At 40.0% G+C, this 10,976-nt stretch overlaps 1 protein-coding gene across 2 annotated transcripts; it reads right to left on the bottom strand.

The window, feature by feature from the left end:
• Window positions 1–4,473: 4,473 nt before the first annotated feature.
• mis18a (MIS18 kinetochore protein A) lies at window positions 4,474–10,278 on the bottom strand. 2 transcript variants are annotated; one of them, XM_046040664.1, is made up of 6 exons: window positions 9,955–10,278; window positions 9,506–9,572; window positions 8,483–8,605; window positions 8,005–8,107; window positions 5,250–5,355; window positions 4,474–4,963 (listed from the first exon to the last, which is right to left on the bottom strand). In XM_046040664.1, the coding sequence occupies exons 1-5, from the start codon at window positions 10,187–10,189 to the stop codon at window positions 5,275–5,277; spliced, it is 609 nt and encodes a 202-aa protein (XP_045896620.1). In that variant the 5' UTR covers window positions 10,190–10,278; the 3' UTR covers window positions 4,474–4,963; window positions 5,250–5,274. The 2 variants fall into 2 exon arrangements, with proteins under 2 accessions (XP_045896620.1, XP_045896621.1); XM_046040665.1 differs by having other exon boundaries at window positions 4,474–4,958.
• Between the last annotated feature and the right edge of the window lie 698 nt (window positions 10,279–10,976).

Below are 10,976 nucleotides of genomic sequence, written 5' to 3'. Positions count from 1 at the left end.
ATATCACAACCCCTCCTTTTTCACACACACACACACACACACACACACACACACACTATAGACACTAATCTACTCAGCTGTGGCTCCCGCGCCCCCATCATAAACCTCTTTGGGTGACACTGCCCTGACGAGACAAAGGGGGATCACCAGAGCTCTGAGACAAACACACACAGGACAACACAAACAGGAGCGGCCGATTAAATCGGCGTGGCTAAGCTGATAAAAAAAAGCTGAGGGGCAAGAGTGGCTCTGAAATGCATTAGAGCCGGAGCCTTTTGTTTATCAAGGACAGTTAGTCAAAATCCGCAGGCAGTCCGGCTGAGGCCATGAATACTCCGACTTATTCAAAGCGCTGAGCGAAAGGATAGTGTACAGGACATGTACAGGTGTCCCCTGTAGCCAAGTGTTCAGTACTGCTCTGGTGACACCTGTTGTGTCACACACCCAACATATGAATTACTTATATGATTACTACAGTGCGGAGCTCATAGAAAGCCACCTCATGTGATGATTATGTTTTAAGAAACACATCAGACAGGTGAGGGATAGTGATGGGGAATTTTAGATGTGATAAATTAATTTAAGCAAAAATGCAAAACAATACCTTCTCGAATATGAAGATTTTCTGCATTTCTCTGTTTGATATCAATGTAAATCTCATTCCTTTGGGTTTTGAGCTGCGGAAATAAAACTGTGACATTTTCACTGCTTTTACAGATTTGTTAGATTAAACTATTATTTAGAAAATGTAACAAACAAATAATGAAAATGTATGAAAAAATTGCAGCCTTAGCCCGCCTTTTAGAGATTATGAATTTGGAGGCAGGTTGTTAATCTATGTATAACCTCAGGAAGCATTACTGGAAGACATTCACAATGACGAGATAAAGACAAAAAAAATCATTTTCCTTGACGCACAGATTATTTCAATGTTAATCTGTGTGTAAACGGGTCAAATTAAAAACAAACATCCAGCCCATTGTCCCAGCAGAGGCAGCATTAAATTGATATTTTTCATCATAATCATATCAGGGGAATATTAATATTGTGAATCGTGACAAACTATTATTATTATTGTCCGAAACAAAATTAAGCAGTATGTCAGATTTCTCCAGGAATGATTTATGAAATAAGTGGGATGACGGATTAACATGCTTGATGGGTGATTTTTCAAGCCTGGACAAAATATTTTGATCTATTAATATTAGAGTTCTTATGCCATACATCTTGACACACACTGATCTGCCCCTTGAGGTTGAAATTGAAGAGAGAATTTGCCTTGAGAGCACACATGTCACACCCTGGAGACAAGTTGGCTCTCCTTCCAAATTTATGTCAAAACATTTAACAGCCAATCTCTTCTGTGTGCGCTCTATCGGCATTCAATATCTGATAACCTGACCAATGGCACTTATAAACGTCCATCAGAGACTTTGACCACACAAAAATCATGTCTTAATATTCAAATCACTTTTAATGTGAGGCCAAACTGACCACTTAGTGTAAAGCAGGACTTTGTTTCTGTCAATCTGTTCGGGCTTAGATCCTGATGACACTAATCCCGTTTTCAGCCCCCTTCTCGTCACATATACGCACAGACAGACTCACACTCACACCAGGGTGTCACTGGCAACAGGATGAGTCTTTGTGTCTGAAGGAAACGGACGATTAACCTGCTACACAGTGACAGAACATTAGGGATGTGCAAGCCCGCCCCACGCACTCATACAAAAACAACCTGAGCATCCTGGTTCAACCTCACAGACCAGTACTGCCTTCCTCAGCAGCTCTCACACATGCAGAGGAGGAGGAGGAGAGAGTGAGAGACATTAGGGACCTGGCAGATACCGGCGTACACAAAGACATGGGGAGGAAATAAACAAGCAGATGTTTCTAATGAAGTAGGAGCCTTTGAGCACTCAGAGGGGATTTGGGTTATTCCGTTAGACGGGTCTCTGACTGGACGGCTATCCAGTTGGATCCCAGACACAGATGAAGGTGATTAATGAAATGAGAAGGCTGTGGCTTATCGGAGATTTCACGCTTTCGCCACAGAGGTGCGGTCAGTAAAAAACATAACTGTTTCCCAAATCCTCTTGACTCCAAGATCATCTCACACTGATTCTTAAGATTAACTTGGGAAATTTAACTTCCCAGATGAAGGGGTTTACTAATTGACCTTCCATCTACTCTGTCTGACTCAAAGACAAAGATGAGACCAGACTGTCGTAATGACTTTAGATCTAAGATTTTGGTGAAGCATATGTCAAGCAACCAACCACGTGAGGAAAGTCGTAGCTGCAATGAACTAAATCAAAAGTTCAGTTGGGTTCTCTACCACACAAAGGGTCTTTTTAGTTAAAGTGGATAGTTTGTTTATATCATTTTTAACATATTTTCAAACAGAAATAAGCAAAGTTAAACATTTGTTCTGGAATACTCTATTACATACAATATATTGGGATTTACATAAATGCACCATGTAAATAAATGTATGTTAACAAAGAATAATATTTGAATTTACTTGCTGAAATTTGACTTGCACAGCGCAGATAACATAACTAAATGACACTGTTATGGAACACAATGTGACATAAGTGCTGTGGAAAATCAAGAGTTAAACCAGGAATTGGTCATAAACCAGCAAATAGCAACTGGTGGGGTGTGGTTCTTTTGTCAGGGGGGGAACCAAATATTGTGATGGGAAGGCAGAAATGTGCAATTAAATGAAAGGAAAAAAGTGCTGATAATAATTGTGATTATTAAAATGAGGTATTTTCACCTTTTAGTTTACAAAACCCCAGGCACATACACCTCAGAATGTATCAAGTGCCAGAAAAAAACAAAAACATTTCTTTTCTTCATTGCTCACATAATTACAGAACCAAAACTGGCACTGAATTTAGGTCTATTAAACCCCTAAAAAAGAAACAATTTCCTTCTTACAAAAAATCATTTTCATTTCAGAAAGACCCAACATATTTTATAAGTTGGCACACAGGTGGCACTCCTTGAGATATGTTTTCTCTCAAAAACAAGATCAGAAATTCAATCAAAGAGCAGAGCTCAGCCAATAGGATTTCAGTGTCTGTGGCAACAGCAGCATCAGTTCGAGCAGCCATTGGTCCGATGTTTCACACAGGGAAGACTGTAATTGGCTGACGGTGTGCAGAGGCTTCATTGCCTCCATGGCAACATTCCTTCCTTATTGCTTAGGGAAGGTAAAAAGAAGGGAAGGCGAGGGGAGGCGACTTTCACTCAGACACTACCTCTACATTATTCATCCTTTGTCCCCGAGTGCTTGCAGAATGTGTGTAGATGTACTGACTGATGCATTTGTGTGTTTCTATGTTGCTCTTGGTTGGCGGTGATTGGTTGAGACTTACAGGGGTGAATGGGGTGAAACCGGTGCAATAATTGCGCTCAGCAGTGCAATGCATCCAGCAACACTATGTCTATATATAAAACAGCTAAATGAGTTCAGAGGCCGTTCAGTGAGCCATACGCAGTGACACTCACTGCAAACACAGCTACTAGCCCTTGAGCTTTTATTGGTCTGAATGGAATAACCAACAAACGGAGACATATTCTCCAAAACGAGCCTGTTACAGGGCGTAACAGCACACATCTGGACAGCGGACTGGCCGGCCAGCTTGCATCATCCATTCTCTGTGTTGGATGCATGCAGGCACCTCATCCTTAAGCGAGGACTGAATGAAGACAACACCACCAACCCCACCACCAGAAACAACAAAAAACCACGCGGCTTGTTTGTTGTTGTTGTTGTTGTTATGACTTGTTTCCCCCCAACAGTTGAGGGAGGGGGGTGGAGAAGGATGGGGCATGGGTGGGGTTGGCAGAGAGAAAAACATCACACAGAGATTAGGGTGGAGGGAGGTGGGGGGGTTCATTCAGGACTCCTCCCCCGTGTATGTGTCTGAGCATGAGCGGGGGATAACGTCTGTTGACAGGCGCACCGGCCAGCGAGCTGGCTGGCAGTGAACACGATGACGAGATGGCAACAGGCACTCAGCATAGCACGTGCTCTCAGTTGCCATCGCAACCTGCCCTTGGATACAGCGTGCTGGTTGGCCATTTCTAACTGTTGTTGTTCTGTGAGGCTGATGAAACCTCGTGGATGAGGGAGGGCAAGCGGTACAGCTTGTAGCAGCTTTCCCGCCTTGGTAGAAAGTGTTGCTAGGCACATTAGAGGTCAGATGGTAAACAAACACTCTGCCTTTAATATATAATCACCACCAAAGACCTTTAACTTGTCGTTTAACTCTTAAATCCAAGAAATGTTTCTAATTAGACAAAGCAGGATGAGCCACTGATCCCCTACAATCTTACTGCACAAAGTCAAAGAAAAAGAAACATTTAAAAAGATTATCCCAACAGTGTTAAGTTGTCTTTGATTGAATCATTTACATAAAACTGACAATACTGAATTTTTTTAAAATAATAATTTCAATATTGAAAACAACAGAATACTTTATTACACCAAGACAATAAGACATAACAAGCTTGTACAACTGTGAGCAAACAAAACAAATATAAACAAACCAATAATTAGCCAATGTGATAACAACTTAATGGATGCAAATCAGTCCTAGCAATTCTGGCAATATTTGAGAAAACACAGAAGTCTTTGGATGATTCCCAAGTTAAAAATCATCCAATAATGTGATGACAGACAATATTAGAAAAGAGTTTGGGAAGAATGTAAAAACCTTGTTTTAATACAAATTCCTCAAATGTTATTCAATTCTGGCCACAACAAGGCAATGAAAAGCACATATCTATCAATGCTTCAAGGCTCCACGCTTGAGGAAGAGAACAAAGAAAGTGTGTGTGTGTGGCCCTGGGTGGCCAGATCAATATGGCATTGTGCTGAGTGAGCAGCCTGCCTGATGAAGTCCTGCACAAATAAACGTTTCTGCTCATGGCGTCCGTTCACTCTGCCCTGACACATACAGAGAAGATGGTGCCGTGAGCCACAGGAGTCGAGCTGACAACATGATTGATTACATGCGCAGCCAGTCTTTGTTTCACCAACGGTAATCAGGACAAAGCGTAGAAGCTGTGTGTGTGTGTGGTTGCTTGTGCAGAAGGTGAGGCTAGCACAAAGCGTGTAACTAAGGGAATGTGGATGAGATGAAACTTAGAGTAGGAAGTGTTAATGTAAAAAGGTAGCTGCGAGGAATGAGGACACTAAATCCTCATGTTAAACACCTGCACAAAGCACCCACCCAGACAAGTTGGCGTCCATCACTGTCATGCCTCATCACATCCCTCCTGAAGGCCAGCTTCGATCTCTTCCAGCCTATGTGCCATGGACATCACCAGCATTTTCATCTGGGAAAGATGGGGGGGGTCAGGCAAGATTGAAGGGTAAAGTTTTGAAAGGTGCGAAGTTCGGGATATGAAGATTAACAGCAAAGGCAGAAAAATGAGTCAAGAGTGAGGGTGGAATAGCAAAGGGTGGAGGATGAAGGATATGAAAGAGTGAGAATGGGGAAGAAGCGAAGGAGAAAATGGACAGGTGGGAAATGACGGGAACAGCAGGAAGCAGTGAGGAAGAAAGACGGGAGGAGTAAAGATAATTTAAAAAAGGGAGAGAGGGAGGGAGAATGACAAAACCCAGAGGGTAAATGGTCAGGGATGGATGGGTGTAAAGAGGGGAGGGAGAGTGGGAGGGCAGGGGGAGACAGGTCTGTGAGTGTACAAGATGAAAAACCCAAACAAGTGTCTAACAGTCAGTCAGACAGACAGAATACATTAACTATGGCGGCAGGGGCGACAAGCACCTTCATCATATACAGTAAAGCTGAGGACAGAGAACACTTGAGTGTGGGGCTGGGTATCATTTAAAATTTGATTACTAGCGATGATATACGACTTGTAACTATACTGCAACTGTAGCAAAACCTTCCTTTAATGCAACTGTAGGCAATTTATTTCAGAGGCATGTTATATAATATTGTTTCACAGGAATCAATAAATCAAATGCTCTGCTGACACAAAAATGAAATCAATCCTGTATCTGTGGCTGTCACAAGACTGTAATAAATACCTGGCCTAACCGCCTGCTTGCACGCACCTGTGAGTGGCGTTGGAGCGAGGCCTGAAGGAAGGGGGATGAGATTTCTTTTCAGTTGGATACTTTCAAAAATCTAGCTTTCTCTTGCTGGTTTCGTTACACATTACATACCCTGGCTTCAACAAGAAGAAAAGTTTTTCTACAAAACCATTTTTTTCAGATTAATTGATTAGTCTTAAAAAAAAGCTGAAAAAATAAGATACTATTTGATCAGCAGCTTGCGATACGTCTTTTATTGCGATACGTCTTTGAAACTGTTATTGGGAATCAAAAAGTATTGAATTTCGATACCTACAGGGGTTTGCGTAGGAAAAAGCTGTTTACATACCATAGTGAAAATGTTACTGTATACTTTGACAAGAAAACAGTCTGGCATAACAGCTTTGGACACAAATTTAACCACAACGCAGATGGGAAGAAATGAAAGTAGTAGTTGTCAGTAAAAAAGCCTTCATGTTTATGCTGACAGACATGATGACAGAAGGCACGCAAAGGCCTTTATAATCTTGTTACAATGCGCCAACGGTTAACAATGAATAGATGGCTATAAAACCAGCTAAAATTAATGCAATCAATGCGTAGCTATAGCCAGATTAATCTTCAGCCTACTCACATGTGGACTAAACACAGTCAACGACAAGATGGATTTAAGTGGTAACCTACATATTAACCAAAGGGAATATGAGGTAAGCCTGTACATTTCATTATACGGCGCCCTTATGGGCCCAGCGGTAACATGGGCGTCATTGCATGAGATGAACTAAATGGTTGATTTATTTTGGAAAGTCACAACTATTGAACATAAGAGATAAGATAAACTATCTGAGTCACAGGCAGAGTAATGGCAGGGTACTTTGTGTGCTAACACTAAACACAAACATGAACCCTCCATAAGGGCTTGAAAACACATCTAATGCTCGTGCAATGTTTTGTTTTTTTTTATCTTAGAAGCAGCATAACCTTTTTAAATTTACTCTTGCGTAGAAAAACATCTCATAACATAATTAGTCAGTTGTCACCTGCAGGGAATTCGATTGCCAAGCAAAAATAAAATACCTCACTACATCCAGCTAAAGTGACAAAGACACTTCATGATCAAAACATGTTTTTCCACTAGCAAAGATTCCTCAACATGCTCCCTGCACATCTATTGTCCTTGGTGCAAGTGTGTGGGAGGGCTGGCAGGTACTCATGCACACTATCACCACCTACTGGCCAATCTGCAGTTTCACTGATATTTTTTAACAAAGGATGATTTGGAAGAACTTTGGGAATCACTTCACTATTCCAGGGAAAAATGTAAGTACCCTCTAGATTGTCATAATAACAATAATGTTAATTAATAATAAAACTGATGTGACAGAGAGGAAGATAATTCAAAACTGAAATATATAGAAAATTATGAAAATAAATGAATATGGATGTTGAGGCTGACATTTAAAGGAAATATACTTCTTTATTTTAATCTAATCTAAAGTGGGATTGACAATAAATCAATTTGCAGGGGATGACATGGCTAGATGAGGTAATGTCTGATATAAACGTCTGCCCGCCACAGGAGCAAGGGCTTCCCAGAACAAAGCTGATGTCATCAGTAGTACAACCTCTGCATTGATAATCAATAAGCGAGAGCAGCTCAATATCAATGTGAAAGCACTGTCAGCACGACAACTGAACAGGGACCCCTGCCATAACTGGCACTATGTTCCAGATCTATAGTTTTTTATAATTTTGTTTTCACAATTTTAATGATTAACTTTACCTGTGTTGGGAGAAAAAGTCATGGTCACACATTGCAGTGAGTTTTAGAGTAGATATTCTGCTCAGCGGATGAAACATTTTATCTCACAGCAATGCAATATCTGAAAAAACACAGACAAAGAAAAGCAGCAGCAGTAAATTACCTCTGTCAGCTGTTGTTCAACAATGCCTCTGTACTCGAGGGTGACCGGCTGCTCTTTGGGGCCCTCTGCTGCTAACATCTGGCTTGCAGAGCCAAGCACATAGCTGGAGAAGATTCACAGTAGAATATTAGGATGTTTAATGCAAGTACAGGGGTGATACGTACCATTTAAACCTGCACAAGTAAGGAGATACAATACAATGTCCCAAACATAAACACTACCTGAATCTTATCGCATTCATTTTTGTTGAAGCCGTATTTTTTTCACATCTCTCATCTTATTTTCAACTGAATCGAGCGAAGGTGAACCTGCATGCTTTTCAAATTCTTTTCAAATAACTTCACAGGTGTACAACCTTACACAGTCATGTTTGATCATTACACTTTCTTCAGAAATTCATCAACATCACATTAATTAAACAAATGCAAACTGATGTGTCTTTAAACAATCTTACTAATAGCCCAAGCCCTAAACATACCTGTCGATGTCTGCTACATTGAAACAGAACGTAAATCTCTTGTGGTCCAGGTTCTTAGGCGTGGATGTGTAAACCATGCCAAGCACAGAGTGGCAGCCTCGGCAAATTAGATCCACAATCAGACTGCGGAGGGAAAATTACAGAAAAGGGAACAGTTTAGCCCAAATCATACAGTGGGGCAGACTTGATCCAACAAGTGCTTATATATGCTTATGTATCTATATGTATGTATTACGTATGTGTCTGCTATTCCCTGTTGTCCCCACCTTCCATCCCCCTTCTCTTGCAGGTCTTGTCCTTTCTCTGTGCTGCCTGTTTGTGCCCCCCTATCCCCGTGTCTGCCCCCCTGTCCGGCCCGGTGACAAATCAATACATAATTAAATAAATAATAAAACAGACAAAGGAGTATATTAATACTCTCTTGTTAAAGTAAAATCTGTCTGGCACAATATGGTATCCAGGTCATCATACTCTATACCAGGCTGCTGGGCAGGACAAAAAAAATGCTTATGTACAATACTGTAATTTTTTTCTGGGAGGTGAAAAAGGTGTGGGGCATGCCCAGTGGTGTAATGTTACTAAGGATATGTATTCAAGTGCTGTATTTAATGCAATTTAGAGGTACTAGTACTTATTATATTATTATTCCACTTATATATACACACTATATAGTACTTATAGTCACTTGTTACTTTGCAGATTAAGATTTCACATACAAAATATGATGCATCATTATAGATTAAAACTACCTAACAATATATAAAGTATTTAAAATTAGACGCTCCCACTCTATATAACATTGCTGACAAAATGAAATTATATATCAATTATAATAATGCAATAATATATAAGATATAACTCTGACGGGGCAATCTTTTGACACAATAAACACTTTTTGGACAATTAAAAACATTTTACTGAAATAACTCATTTTGAATGCATCCCCTTTAAATGCAATGGCATACCTTTACGCTGCTGTATTGGTACTTTTACTTGAGTAAAAGGATCTGAATACTTTCTTACCAGAGAGATCGTTTTCCCATTTCATACAGACGATTGTCCTTTCCAACCAAGACGTTGTCAGTGACCCCTAAGACCAAAACATAACAAACATGTCAGCAGAAATTTATTCATAAAGTAGCTTCCAAATATGTTAACTCCCAACCTCTATTAACTTACAACTGAATTTAAATGCTGTACTTAACTAACTTACTCACTAACTTTCCAGTTAGCAGTTTGTCATCTACAGTAGATAGATATGTTTAGGGTAGGTTTTTGTCGGGGCCGTAAAACTTAAGTAACGTTACATAACGTTAACTATTATAACCTTAGGTGAACTGGACACCTTAATTTTTCGTTACAAATCCCAAAGTGCTATTGTTTTTCTTGAAGATGTTTTCTCCACCCTGAATAACGTTATTCAGTTCGGGCGAGAAAAGAAGAAATCCAAGCAGTCTAAAGTCCAGACTCACGCTTCAATCTTATTTGGTTTTGGCCGTCTTCACTTCCATCCCAGGACAGTGAATCCCCAACAGGCAACTTGCACTTCCCGCAGATGAAGACAACAGGTCCGTCGTCGCTGTCCTCGTCCTCTTCTGCGTGGCCAAACAACTTTTCTCCGACGGCAGTGGAATCTATACTGGACGCTTCAAACGTGGCATTTATGTGTTTCTGTCTGTGTTTCAACGACTTTTCTCTCGCCGCCATTTCTACTAACTTCTCCCAAACAAGCTGCTTCGAACTTACGCGGGTGGTTGACAGTGAAGTGGTGATCCCCGAAGTATCCAGACAACGCGAGATGTAAAGTTCTGTGTACTTCCGCCTTTGTCTGTTAGAGTAGAGACAAACCCCGATGCTTTTTGTTCTTCCTTATTGGCTTAATGTAATTAAATTCTTTCAGAAATATGAGTATGAATATGAGAATAAATGCGTTTTATTTATACTCAGGATGTTTTAAAATTGTTTTTTTTATTTAGGAGCAGTTGGCTTTTATAAATTAAGATATTTTTTAAAGAGTAGCCTAGTTGTAAAGAGTCATAAAACCTGCATTTACAAATCTTAGCCAACAACCATCCAAGGGAAAACTAAGTATATCATATTTATTGTTGCAACACTAGGGAGTATAAACTAGTAGTGATAAACTATGTGATTTTATACATTTGTTAAACACCAATAAAATCTGAAAAGCCAATCCCAATTTTGTGTGACCATCTACTGTTTTGTAATGTTTTGTTTTCATATGTTCATTTCCAAAACCGCATATGAACAATTAGAAACCTCATTATGTAGACTTTTTATATAAAATATATAGGCTACTAAATATACTAACAAAATTAATGTAGGCCTACATGATGAAAGAGCCAAGCTATGTCTCTGGACTTTATTGATTTTACCCAAGAGACATGGGGAATCAGTAAGAACCAATGAAATAATTAAATTTTGATCTTTGTGGTGGTGCTGCTTTCTTTCTTCTTTTTTCTCTTAATAGACCAGT

This window comes from Micropterus dolomieu, linkage group LG23 (genome assembly GCF_021292245.1).
Source record: "Micropterus dolomieu isolate WLL.071019.BEF.003 ecotype Adirondacks linkage group LG23, ASM2129224v1, whole genome shotgun sequence".
Lineage (NCBI taxonomy): Eukaryota > Metazoa > Chordata > Actinopteri > Centrarchiformes > Centrarchidae > Micropterus > Micropterus dolomieu.
Note: the sequence above shows the minus strand (reverse complement) of the source record. Positions and strands in the feature narration are given on the sequence as shown.

Excerpts from the sequence above, each read along its gene's own strand:
- mis18a (XM_046040664.1), bottom strand. The coding sequence starts at position 10,189 with ATGGCGGCGAGAGAAAAGTCGTTGAAACACAGACAGAAACACATAAAT. Across the intron at positions 9,573-9,954 it reads AAACCAAATAAGATTGAAGC|GGGTCACTGACAACGTCTTG; the intron begins GTGAGTCTGGAC and ends TTTTGGTCTTAG. Across the intron at positions 5,356-8,004 it reads TTGAACAACAGCTGACAGAG|ATGAAAATGCTGGTGATGTC; the intron begins GTAATTTACTGC and ends CATCTTTCCCAG.